The sequence below is a fragment of the Argiope bruennichi genome, chromosome 4 (genome assembly GCF_947563725.1).
Source record: "Argiope bruennichi chromosome 4, qqArgBrue1.1, whole genome shotgun sequence".
Classification (NCBI taxonomy): domain Eukaryota; kingdom Metazoa; phylum Arthropoda; class Arachnida; order Araneae; family Araneidae; genus Argiope; species Argiope bruennichi.
This window is the reverse complement of record NC_079154.1, coordinates 93,094,849-93,109,465: the sequence shown is the minus strand read 5'-3', so window position 1 is coordinate 93,109,465 and position 14,617 is coordinate 93,094,849. Positions and strand designations below refer to the sequence as shown.

Sequence of the window (14,617 nt, the reverse complement as noted above, 5' to 3'; positions counted from 1 at the left end):
TAAAAGCAGGCAACTTGCTGCAACTTTATAGTTTGCTTCGTTTCGAAGGTTATTTTTATGCGTCTGGCTTGGCTTTTATCAGCAGCAAGCCTGGAAACCTCAGGAGCTGCGATTGAAAATAAACTTCAAAATTTATTTCGCCATCGCCCTTCGGTTACACTAAAGTACGAAGGTCAAAAAATCCATTTAGATGTCAGAAGATATTCGAAACATCATTATTTTCAATATTCTCGCTCTTTCTTGGAGATATGCTAATTGCCGTTCCTTCTCGTTCTCGATTTAAACCCCTTTTTATCGATTTTCAAGGAGCAGACAGTCATTTAACACTCACTATTTAGCATCAAAAATAGATTATTGAACAGCAACTCAGTTAATAAAAGTATTACTTTATTTCATTACTTTTTAGGATCATGATTATTTTATGCTCTTGATTCTAGAAATTGATTAGTTGCCTATTAAGTTATGCTAATACATATGTATGTCAAAATATTTTATTGTACATTAAATTTTTAGTGATAAAGTTTCTGTTTGGTTTTGATTTTAAATCTTTTAGATTACTTTGGGAGAATTAAAACTGCCTTCGTTGTACATAACTATAAAATTCCAAAGTGAAAGCTTTATCTCTACTATTAATAAAAAAAAGCATATGTTTATGTATGCTGATATACTGCAAGACAAACTGCTGAATCTAGAATTATAAATCCTGGCATTAATATATTTTGTTGGATGGGACTGTGTACTACTGATAGATATTTAAAAATTTTAATTAAAAATTACATAAGATGTTGGTGTTTTTTTCACGATTTCTTCCAAAAATATTATGGGAAAAAAGGATTTTTTTTCTTCATTCTAAAATTTAAAAGAGTATCATTTTAATTTAGTTGTTGATATTAAGTTGTCACGAAATTGTTTCCAAAATTTTTATAATTTTTAAACATATTTTTTTCGTAACTTTCACCAATATTTTCCATTATTTCAATATATTTCAAACCGTTTTCATTGTTCCATCAAATATTTAATGGCATATTTGTGAAAATAAAACGAAACATCGCATAAAGAGAATAATTAAATTATCATTATTGGATTGTTGAAAGTAATTAAACGATTGAAAGATTAAAAGATTTGTATGCTTGTTTTTAATCTTTCAGTAGTTTAATTTTTACTTTAAATCGGAGCAAAAACCAAACTAAAGAAACAAAAAAAAAGCAAATTTTCATCGCAACCTTACCATTTCAAAAACGCGTGAGTCGAAGATTTGAGAAAACAATGAAATTAGTTTGAATTTAATTGCAACAAAAGTGAACAAGCAATGTTTCAAGTTGTGTTTAAAAGTAATTTTGAAAAATTTATGAAAATTAAGTAATGAAATCCACATTAATTTAATTGATATCGTTACAAAATACTTGTTCACTGCTTTCGGTGGTTTATATTCCTACAATAATTATTTCAAAATTTACTGGACAAAAATTGAGCAAAACCATTGGAGATCAGTTTAATTTTTTATTTTATTTTAAGAATTAATTAATTTTGAAAGTGGAAAGAAATCGTTTGGCATAACAAACTCCTAGAGTGTCATATGCAAACTCAAATTAGCTATTTCTTTCTAAATTTAATTTTCACGGTTTCGAAAGTCTATTAATATTGACAGACAAACAGACAAATTCATTTTCGGTTTTATATATTATATTTTATTATATTGTAGTAGTAATAGTAGTATAGTATAGTATAGTATAGTTATATAAGCAGAGAGAGAGAGTTTAAAATATTTCACATATACTTTTATAATATGGATACTAAATCATTATGACAAGCAAAAATACTTTAAAATTTTATTTATTGTTACGAATTCAAGTACTCTTAACTTAAGGAAGCTTCTTACCTCATCTCATAAAGGAACATAAAATTTATATGACAACTAAAAATATAGTTTAAAAAACTTTTTGAAACTTTTGTTTATTTATTGCTCCTTTTTTTGTAAGAAAAAGTGATAAAATTTGGGATTTTTCCTTATATTTTCTCGTATTTTTTTGGATAAAATATCTTCAGTCTTTCATAAACTGCACTTTGGGGCTATTTGTTACACGTATTGTCTGCTTTATGAAAGGAGGCTGTTATTCTTCAGCAGCGCCGTATCGACATCAAGATAATGCAAGTAAATAAATTGTTGCGTCTTTTTAATAAAGTATTGAAGCGAGAAATATGAGATTTATCTTTTCTACCTGAAGATAATGAATGACGTGAAAGAATAATTCATAAAAAAAATTTGACGATATTTTAAAGTAATGAAGTGAGTAATGAATTTGATTTTATACCTATAAATAAAAGGAATTGTGTAATATTATTATATTAACGTGAATATAATTCAAGAAAGGAATTTTCGCTATATTTCAATATAGCATCGAGATGATAAATATTATTTTTCTTATATTCCTGGGAACTACTGTACGAAAGCAATGTTTGGAGACAAACGACTGAGGTAAAATTAAAATACAATGTATGTAATATTTCTTATATATACTTACTTATATTATTTTTTTAATCACAAAAGTTCCCCTTCACTTCAGGTTTTAGGATGGTTACATATCATTTTACTTTTTACAAGAAACGCCTATAATCTCCTGAATTAGGAAAAATTCTTTAAAAAAATGTGTATTTTAGAAAAATGCATTATTTATTAATTTTTCTGTATCCTATTTTCATTTCCCCATTTTTTAAATGCAATATTTTCCTGTATTAATCTAAATTAAGGACATTTTTGTTTTGCGTTCCATTTATAATTATACTAATCTCGTTAAACATTGATTTTTTTATTATGAACTGCAATTACGAATACCAACATATTTGGATAGAATAGTTTTTTAATTTAATGCACTCTTTACTACAACAGGGCAGTATAAAAACAACTCTGTACATAACTCTTTACTACAATAATACGATATAGCAACAACTCTGTACATAACTCTTTACTACAACAGTAAGATATAGCAACAACTCTGTACATAACTCTTTATTACAATAGTACAATATATAAACAACTCTGTACATAACTCTATACTACAACAGTAGTTCTTTAAATTATAAAAGTACTTAAGTTTAGGTCTCAAAAATATGAATATTAAACGAAACAAAATTAAATTTTATAATTATCACTGACTATTCAAATCAAAATGTCGAAACATGATTAAATCATATCTGCGGACTTGGAATCCACCAAGAGATAATTAATGGATTTATCTAAATTACATGTTGTTAACATAACCTGTCACTCGCGTTCACGCCTCACGTAGACGAAATGTGATCTTCAAAATGATAAGAACTTTAAAACAATGGTATACAGAACAAACATTATGAAACGGAGATAATAGTTCTTATTATTTCATAAAACATTGAAGCTCTGAATCTTATACAATAGTTGCGTGTTTCAAATCAGAACGGTAGAAACGACATAGACTGGTAGAAATATCAAATCATTTTTTACAGTCAAGAAATAAATGCTATTGTCGACATTATAATTAATTGTACGTCATATGTGGAATTCGTAATCCTTTCAAAACTTTCTTGCTGTTGCAGTTAATTACATTGGTAGAAAGCTTTAAATGAATCGTCAAACAATTTTACTTATCTTTACTTCATCAGAACCCGCTGCTGGCACTTACTGCTATTGCGTCTAACTTATCTACTAAGTGAACGGTTGTATCTATTCATTCTTTCACTATGCCTTTTTTCTTAGATAAGCATGTTTTTAACACACTCCTACTAAGAGGAAAATTTAAATTAATGGTTGTTTTTCTTGCTGAGTGCAGTTAATTGACTGAATTGGCGATGTCATTATCTTCACTTACTCCTTCCTTGGGCAGAGACCTGTGTCTTTCAAGACACTTTTCTTCATTATATTTACCATTAACCCTTTCAACTAAGTCACATCATTAATTATGGAAAAACTATGCTGAAAGTGGCCTTTTGAAAGCTCACACAAGCTAACCATAGCAACAAGGTCTGTGCGTTAGTTTATTAAAATGACAGTTTAAAGCAGACACCTGCAATTAGAATATACTCGGGGGAAATAAGTATTATTCATGCTGTAAAACCATCTTAACTTTCCCAGACACGTAATGTTAGTTGGAAAGAGGGCATTAACATACGAAGGGAGTCTCTGGAGCTGAAACAATTGAAAAATTAGTTGTATGGGTTATTCGTTATTTATAACTACTCTTCAGGGAGTTGAAGGCACGGTTATTTATTAATTCCTGGAAAAGCCACGAAAGCTCTCAGCGTTAGTTTCGATTAAGATACTCAGTGGACCATATTTACCAGGCTATTTTAGCTTCGATTATTTTGAAAATCGTTTTGAGTGTCTGGTTGCATTATGAGTGTGTCTAAAGTACAATGGAATTCCAATTTTCAAGATGAAATATTAGACGAGTTCGGTTGAAGTTCTTTGTTACAAAATGAACGCAACTATATGGTTTGAATCTTGTTTCAAATAATATTTATGAGCTTAATTGCCATGAAACTTTCAGCATAACAACATTAACAAGTAAATTCAGTTTAGCCTCATATTAAATTAGGAATTTTTGTAAAAAATTAAGTGAAAAATTTTTTTTCTGCCAAGTAGTCTGTTTAATAAAGATAATAACGGATATATTTATAGTTTCATGCTATTATTTAATTACATGTCCAATCTGTTTTTTTTTGCAATTTTTTTTCCTTTAATAAAACTTTTTTTAATTCGATTTCTCATTATTTCATAAGCAATTATTTTTGGAGCTATATTTTAAGGTCAAATATTTTTTTACGATTTAAGCTTCAAAACAACAAAAACAATTTAATGGCGAAATATTGCTTAGAGCTTTCTACAGGTAATCTTAAAAGAATTAATGAAATATTAGAAAATAATTATTTATTTAATTTTTTATTAAAATTTCTAAGAATTAGTATCTTTTATTTGAATAGTAATATGTGATAAAAGCATCATTGTTCATAACAATATTGTAAATCAATGAAAAAATATTTTATTGTCTTATATGTAAATATATGTTGATACATTTTAATGCTTGTTTGCGTGCCAATTAATTTTGAAATTGCATAATAAGTTTTAAAAAGGTCTTTTCAATTTAACTTTCAAGAAAAAAATGTTCATCAGCAAGTCACCCTTTATGGTGTAAATTCAATATTTTCCAAGGAAATAAATTATTTATTTTACAGACCTATAAGAATTTATTGTATAAAATATGAGTCGGCGTATAAATTTGACTGTGCTTATTTTTTTAAATGCAATTTACTCCTTTATAGTGTTAGAATACTTGAATTATTAATATGTTTAATGCAAGACCTGATTTGAAATAGATAATTGTACAGTGTATTAAAAAAGTATTAAAAATTTATTGTTACTATTTATTATATTTCAAATATTGTGGTTTTCGTTTAAATAATCAGAAATAGTTATAATTTAATAAATATATAAAATTTGAATCTAAAACAACGGCAAATTGATAAAGAAAATACAAAAAGAAAATCAAATGTAATTACAACCTTTTGATTATACAGTATATTTTCTTTCAATGTAGCCCAGTAGTTAATTTCTAAATCACTAGAGACATATATAATTTAAATGGAAAAATGCCTTAAAAAATGGAGAATTATATTTTATGTCGTTTGAGTCAATAAAGATCTCTATGAATTCTAAATGATCTAAATTCTCTATGATCTAAAGGAAATTATGAATTCTACCTCTTTATATGGTCCTTCGATCCTGTCAGACATATTGAGTAAAAGAACTAGTCGCACTCGAATACACATGATGAAAAAAAAAACCATTTTATTAAGTCTGAAGTTAATAGAAATACGGCTTGACTTAAATAAAGATCATATAGAGTTTTATTTTAAAAAGAATAAATCAATGCATAATTTCAGTTTGCAAAAGATCTCCTAAGATTTTCCTCAATACTCCGAATTTACTTCTAAAATTCATCTAAAATAATGATGCTGAATGTGTCATAATTCGATCAATTTTAATTGCAAAAGAACTGATTTTTTTTTTGTTTAAAATATTATAGTTTTCAAGGCTACTTTATAAAATATGATTGATAAGATTGGAGGAAGGGCTGTATGAAAAGTCAGATTCATAACTTCTTTGAGAAATGTATTTATTAACTCAAATAACATCAAATGTGATGCTTCCCGGTAATTTAAAAAAAATTTCCAAATGAAATTATAGGTGCATCTCTAACTACTGAAATTAGCTGCTGTGCCACGTTAAAGTGGACACCCTGTATACCTAATTTTATTTTATTCCTCCTTTTGATGTTTTCTTAAGAACAAAAATACATTTTTTTATTATACTAATTGTAGAAAAAAATTTCAAAATTAGAATTCAAAGAACAATTAGAACCGTGTTAAAAATATTTAGATTCGTTAGAAAGGCGTACAAACTAAATATTTAATTCTCTTCATCCTGCTATGTAGATGAATATAAAATATGCCATATTGTCTATGTATACTATAAAGTTAGTTTGTATACGCTAAGTGTTAACTCTAGTATAAGTATACTCTTGCTAAGTTTAACACAAGTGTTTAAGTTTGTAAAATTATGGTACCCAACTTATTTAGGAATCGTAAAATTTTAATGTGAAATTTTATGGATCGTATTGAATAAATAACAATAGCACTCTTTTATATCTGATTAACTACTTATTATATTGTTGTGCGGAAAATCTAGATAGATTTAAAATATTTGTTAGAAATAAATGCAAAGTGTACGATGCCTTATTTATTCATTTTCTTTTTCCTTTGTTTTCTGAAAAGGCAGCGCATTACTTATTATTTCAGATTAAGTACATCTTACAAACAGATGAAGTTTGAAAAATATAGAATAATAATTGGCTTATTCTAAAGAAATTTTGTGCAGATATTTCCTAAAGAAATGTAACAAAATAAACAGATTCTAAATTTAAAAGCTGTGGGAAAATTGCGGAAACTGGGCAAGATACTTCTAAAATAGTCCAACTTTTTTTTCTAGAAAGATTACAAGATTTATCCATTGCTATTAAATTGAGTTCTTGATATCGTGGATCTCCATCTCAATCCATTGTATCAACGAGTTTTAGACTGGCAGAATAAAGCAGATGTCAACAACAGTGGGAGCATTTCGAATGGTGATACCCAAATTATTTGGTCAGTTTTAAAACGCAACTATCACCATCAAGAAATCGCCAAAGAATTGCTAAGCTGTGCTAAACGCACTGCACCATTGAGAGAAAATGATTGGATGGAGTCTCTGCGTCAGGAACAATATACCTCATACTTGCAGTTGTACAAAATCGGACAGAAATCAAACTAACTTTAAAACCGGCATTGTTGTGTATTATTAAAATGTTAGTCTTATGAGAAATCTTTTTATGTATGACAGCATTAGGTACTACTAACCTCGAAACTAACTTATCGTATTAATGAATCCTCTCTACGAGCGGGGCAACCTAGTTGGTCCTAGAGAGAATTCACCGATTAAGGTGACAAATGAAGTTCACTAACTTTAATACTCTGAATGTTATATCATTCATTTATGAATGGAACTAACTTTTCCACAAGTAACACAATGAATGTAACTCCATTTAAATATTAATGACATTAACAATTTTTGATGCAATATAATTAAATATATTTGATATAAGCAAGGAATATTTTACCTACCATACCTTGGCATTCAATGAATTAATTCAATTGGATATGTTTTATGCGACTTAACAAAAGACATCACTCGGCATAAACTATTTTTTCTAGTGTTTAAAAACGAATTATTGTTTTAAATGAAATGGACTAAGGTTTTACAAAGGCCAACAAGCTCGTTTATAACCCAAATGATTCCTTAAGGTTTGCGAAATTGCACAATGTAATCATACTTCTTACTAACTAGAAGATTATGGAAATACAAGGAAGGCCCAGGCTTTAGTCATTTTTGATCTTTATATATCAATCTTCGCATTATATTGTCATTTTTACTGTTGGCTGTGTCATCGTATATGGCATTCGTGCAAAATTATATCATGATAAATCAGTTGTTGCCTCGAATATATGTTTGAGTTTTTCTCTTAATTTCAAATACAATTCAGCATATATATATATATTAACAATACCAACATATAATAATGAAGAAATGTTTCTTTCTTTTTTGTTAAAGAACCTGTGATTTTACAGATTTTAACGAAAGTATTTTTATCGTGTATCGAAATGTCGGAAGTAGTTTCGCCTCATTTTTAGATATAACAATGAATCTAAAAAAATTGAATTTAACTTTTTTTTTCTTTTTGCAGTTACTATCCGCGGTCCAGATTTCAACGCTTTCATGCTTCAAGTTCGGAAATTTGGAACAGATGAACGACGTGGATTCGATCAGGCTGTTCGAGTGGGTGAGTTCGTCGAATGGCCTAACAGTGTGAAACCGGTAATGTGCGACAAGAATGAGAAAAATGCCCTCACGAATAAAAATTACGCATCTAAATCGGGCTTAACTTTCAAATGGAAGGCGCCTAATGAGGATGTGGGGGATATTCAAATTGTGTAAGTTTCTTTCCTCGTTTATTTTAAAATTTAAAATTTAATTTATTAAACCTGGAAAAATAGAATTGTTAATATTAACTTTCTTTTTTGCTGTTGTTGTTATCTCATATTTTATATGCATTAATACTTCAACCGAATGTCTTTTTCATGACCATGAGTTTATAAGTCTGCTATTGTTTAGTTCATTCGCATCTATCGACTTTTGGTGAAAAAAGTATCGAAATGGATTAAATCTTTGTTTTACTTTTTTTATCTATTGAATTACCTCAATAAGAATCCTATAGTTCCTTTTCATTATAAAGCAAGTTCGCGAATCTGACCTTAGAACGTTCGGCACGAAATGAAAAATCTTAAACAATAGTTTAATTGCTGGGTAAAACTTGAAATGAAGTTTACCCGTAATCTCGTAAATCTTGGTTTACGAGAAGTAATGAAAGCCATAAATTTATCACTAGTTTAAATCATTGAATTCACACCCAAGTTGATGTGTATGAATTTAGCTATTAGAGGTGAGGAAATTGAAGTAAATTATAGAATATATAATATGTAAAGAATTCGAATCCTGTCGGCTAAATAATATGTAACATTATTTTGTTTGCAGCAGAAGGCAGGTTTGGCAAGCAGTGAAGAGACTTTGTATTTTTAATTCCGTTTTATTCTATTCCGAGTGGCAGGCATGATTTTTTACAAGAAGGCGCAGCGCGGCTCAAAAGTAGAAGTAAGCAGAAGGCAAAAAAGGACGAACAAATGATCACTAGTCTTATATGACATAGGATTTCTGGCTAGGCGTCAATTCAATACACGTGGTGACCTTTGACACCTTTTCAAGGGCAATAGAAGGGCTCACTTTCATTTAAGACGTAGATCTATGGCGCATTACTTTTACAAAGGAATTAATTAAACCGAAAGTGGAATTGGATCACGAAATAAGAGAATATTTTACTATGGAGTTTAAAATATCATTACATATATAACTAACAAAAAATTTAAAATATATTGCATTCCTTTTCATTTTTCATTCTCCATTTTATATATGTTTTAAATTTCTTGGCAAAAATTAGACCATCAAAAATAATGTTATAATGGAATGTACTATTAGTGATAAATATGTATCATAGTTTTGTATACACACCATACTTTATACATATATACATACATATTATAAAATTTCCGGAGAATTATTTATTGTATTTTAAATTATTTTTAGTATATTAATGTCGGATTTCTGATTAAATAATTTTCGTTGCTGCAGATCTCTCGCTGAATACAATATTTAAAAACTACTTTAAATTGCATTTTTAGCATACATTGTTAAGATTTTTTCCACCAGTTTTAAACTTACATGCATGGAAGATCCTCTTTTTTTCCAAAATATTACTTCAGCTACATAAATCATCTATCGATTTTTTTTCCCCAAAAAATGACAAACATATTTTCTAAGAATTAGGACAGCTAACAGAAAACCGCTTCGCCGCATTCACTGAATTCTCTAAACTCCTCAATAAAACCCAGTCCGATTAGTAACTGTCAAATGTTTGATAAATCACTTAGCCGACTTTGAACTTCTGTGGATGTCGAGAAACTCGGAAGTTTGATGATAAAAGAGGGACTAAAAATGTGAAGAATAGACATATTTTTAAACTGCCATTTCGAATTCTTTGCTTATTTTACTTCTAAACAAATAATAATTTTTTTAATTAAATTTAATTTTAATGGAGGAAATTTTGATACTCTTAAATCAGGAGTTCTGAAATTGCAAAGAAAGCACGGAAATGAGAGAAAAGAATTTAACAAATAAATAAAAAAACCACATAAAAATAAATGAAACTTCAAATAAAAAATAGATGCATAGAAGTAACATTAAAAATATTAGGATGTCCCATAAGTTTATTTCCTATTTCTAATATGAAATGAATACACAATATTTACTGTTTAAGATATTATTTATTTCGTTATATAAGAACCCTTTTGCTCTATTACCTTTTTCCATCTCTTAGGAAGCCTCATTATGCCTTCTTTCCAAAATTGTTGTGTTTTGGACAAGAAATAATCCTTGAGGCACACTTTTATTTCGCTGACGGATTTAAAACGCTTATCGCGAAGATAATTTTTTAAGGACAGAAAGAAGTAATAATGAGATGGAGCGCGATCCGGAGAGTATGCAGGATGCGGTAAAACATGTCAATCAAACTGTAAGAGCTTCTCTCTTACGACTAATGCAATATGTGGTCTCGGGTTGTCATGATAAAAAACTGCGCCTCGTCAGTTCATTAATTCTGTCCGTTTGTTTTGCTATGGCAGCTTTCAATTGATCCAGTTGATGACAGTATTTCGTAGAATTTATTATTTCATCTTGAGGAAAGAGCTCGCAGAAAATTAAGCCTTTCCAATCCCACCAAATGGACAAAAGAGCATTTTGGGGGTGTAATAGAACTCTGGTATAACTGAAACCGATGACACAGACGGCTAATAGATAAGTTTGCGCAAGCAGATCAAAATAAAGTCATTCACAGAGTGATGAGAAAGAAACTTTTGGGATACCCTAATATTTTAATGCTTATGCACAATGCTGGCACAAAAATTAATAAGAAAATGTTTTTGAAAAGACTCGATTAAAGTTCTTATGGATAAGTGATCCTTCAATAGTTAAAGGTTGAAATGTATAAAAATGATAGCATATAAATTTTGTAATATAATAAAAATGTTATTCAAATTCGTGCTACATTTTATTTGTTACAAATCTTTAGTTACTCTGAACCGATGTAAAGATAATACTAACAAAAGCTTTAATTTTAATTAATATTCATAAGATATTTATTAAGCTTGAAACAAGAATATATCGCTTATATATCGCTTACATACCATACTCGCTTATATATAGTTGCTTACGAATTTAAGCTTAAATATTTGTAATTAAGGAGTTTTTCGTATTATATACTTTATTTTATTGCAATTTTTCAGCAGTACGTTTATTGATTCACTAACATAAAAATTACATTTTTATTTGTTATTTTCTGAATTGGAAGTATACTGGCATTAGCTCTCAAAACGTGCTTACTTATAATATTACTACGGTTTATAAATTATCTATTGGAATACAGTTAGGTGGGACGCATTGTATATGTAAGATTTCTAATACTATGCGATATTTTATAAGAACGGTCTTGTATTGGATAAATAACTAAATAACAAACTTCTCTTACAAATTTCAATAGCATAACACAAATTTGCAATAATCATACTTCAGATATTGCCCATCTTAATAAATTGGAAAAATCTAAAATAATGCTCTTCATTTTCGAAATTAAACTGAACCACGTCGAAGATAAAACCACTCTGCCCAAACATCAAAGGTAGCTGAATAATCTAACAACTAAGCGACAATGCGGAGACAGGAATTAAAATTGAGTTTAAAGGGCCTTCACTACCCTTAGTACAACTTCTGCTGTAGGAGGTATATTCTGTCCTTGAAATGAAGGTAACTCGACCCTAACCCTTAATGTACTCTTCCGGAAATCACGAACTGACTATGGTTGAGTTCTGAGTGCCATTACCGGTCATGGTACAACCCATTCTTAAGGAAGGACGACCCTTCACCAATTGGAGGAACCAAACCCCCACCTTTCCGTATACCCACAAGGGAGGTAGGAACCAACCACCATATTGGAAGCTTCTCATTTTCAATTACGGGGTGCAACCCCGTGGAACGTACTCTTCCGGGAAGCGAGAATCAATCAGCTTACTGGAAACTTCTCATCTCCACATCTATCCTCTCCCCCATTGAGAGTGGGATTGAATTAAATCATCGTAAAAGAAATATTTAAAAAAAATAGTTACATTTCTAGAAAAAGGAAATGTATTCTTCAGTAAAAAAAAAAATGTAATGTCTAGAAATATTAGCACTAAAAAAGGTGTAAATTATTCATTATGAGGAAACCAGGACAAAATGAAATAGTTCATCTCCAATTTACATATATTCTGTGATAATCATTTCAGTATCAATTATAAAGATTTTTTTAGTTAATTTGATTATTCCTCTTATCACTCAAACTGCCAAAGTTTGCATATAAAGTGTCAAATATGAAATTATTGTACATTTAATTTAAAAGAATAAAACAAAAGCATAATTACTTCTTAAATTATATCATCAGCGTTTCGTAAAGTCGCTTTTCACAATGTCTAAATCTAAAAAAGAAATGCATTTTACCAATATCAAGTAGAAAAAGCAGATAGCTTTGAATTTTAAAAACACACGGTGTAGATTTTTTTATAGAAAACCATTTCCGGGAAATATTTTCCCGTCTACTGTGTCTAGGTTGTTTTTCCTCTTTCTTTGATCGATTTCCTTTTAAAGTGCTTCAAAGTTTGCAGAATGTGGAAGCATATGATTTGAAATTTTAAATTCTTTTCCAGTGCGAGATTCATTTCCGGAGACGAATATTGGCAGATAACAGAAAGCAGAGAAATTCCTATGAATGAATTCCGTAAGTACAGTTCCTTTTTCTGTTTTTAATATGTTTTATATTTAAAAAACAGTGATGGTAGTTTTCCAAAAACTTTCTCGCGTACTGCCTAAGAAAAGCTTTATACGTCCTTCTTCCTGCATAGAAATTGAGATAAAGAACAAGGCCGTGAACGCAACGAGTGCTCAGATTTTTATTTTCAGTCTCGTTTGAGCATTTTTTGCTGCGTTGTATAAAAAAGAAAACAAATTTGGACTTCATTTTTGTAGACCGAGTGAAACCAAAATTTAACAAAGGGCTTTGATTTTAAAAACAAGACCATTTACCAAATTTCATTTATCTAAGTCGTTGAGTTTTTGGGTTATCACATTTATATGCATACCGACAGGATGTACTTCCTTCATGGAATGTACGCATTCACGGATTTTGTACAAAATCTGATGCGAATTAACACTTCAGATTTTAAAACTACGTGCAAAATTTTTTTTATCTATTTGACGCTTTGAGTTTTATAATTATCATATTTACTTGCATTCATTAACACAGATAAACTTTCTATGAATGGATTTTTTGGGGAATTGCTTTTGCAAAATGGTTTGGTTACTGGACTGCGAACCACAAGGTTCCAGGTTCTATCCTCGCTCAATTCAAATTCCCCAAATTGGTGACCCGGACGTGATGATGTATTAGCTGTTGAGTCTATTGCGCCTGTACCCATTTGAGTAACGCCAAGCGTTATGGCGAGCGTGTGTGGGTGAGTGGTTGCTGATGCTGCGTCAAGTAAATCTGACAATTTTGGTTTGCTGCGTCAAATGAGTCTGACGACTTTGGTTTTGCTGCGTCAAGTGAGTCTGACGACTTTGATTTTTTGTGGTTAGATGGCGCCACAACAGCTGTACGAAGGTTGAAAGTTCATCGTCTGAGGTCACCAATGAGGAGGATTGATTAATCCATAATGTTATTTGGCTTATATGCTATTCACCACGATATCATTCAAAATTGGATAGAAATTCATAAATTTGTTGTAGAGATCACATACAAATTTCATCTGTCTACTTTGATTATTTATTATACCAGAAAGTAACAATGGAAGAAACCTTTTATAGCCTTGACTTTTTTGTATACTACAACCTAAAATGCTATTTACATAGTATGGTCTTTTATAACCGCAAATATTGCTGAAATAATATTTAATTGCATAAATAGTAGAGAGGAAGTAATTGTTTCCCCTTTGACATTTCCGCAATTTTCTGCAATATTGTATATCTTATGAAAAGCCTGGTATAGTGATAACCTTTGCATTTTGAATATCTTCCTTGTGGCGGATTTGCAGTGGTCTTAGGCAATTGCACAGAGACGTTGAGATGATAAAATGAAGCCATAACCAGGTTGATTAAAAAAGGTTGTTATTAACCATAATATCAAATAAATATATTTTTAAAGGTATAAATTCCGTGAACTTTAAAATATTAGGATAATTTTAACTCTTTGTCAAAACATAAATGATCAGGTTTCTGTTTGTTTTATTGCATTCATTGCTTATTTATTATAGCATCAGAATTATTATTTATTTATAAATAATTAAAATTTGCTTAATT

At 29.5% G+C, this 14,617-nt stretch overlaps 1 protein-coding gene across 1 annotated transcript in view; it reads left to right on the top strand.

Moving 5' to 3' along the window:
* Positions 1–14,617, top strand: part of LOC129966695 (uncharacterized) — a 97,416-nt gene that overhangs the window by 59,657 nt on the left and 23,142 nt on the right. Inside the window, exons 2-3 of the mRNA XM_056081214.1 lie at positions 8,310–8,556; positions 12,970–13,040. Of these exons, the coding sequence (XP_055937189.1) occupies positions 8,310–8,556; positions 12,970–13,040 (318 nt within the window). The remainder of the gene's footprint in view (positions 1–8,309; positions 8,557–12,969; positions 13,041–14,617) is intronic.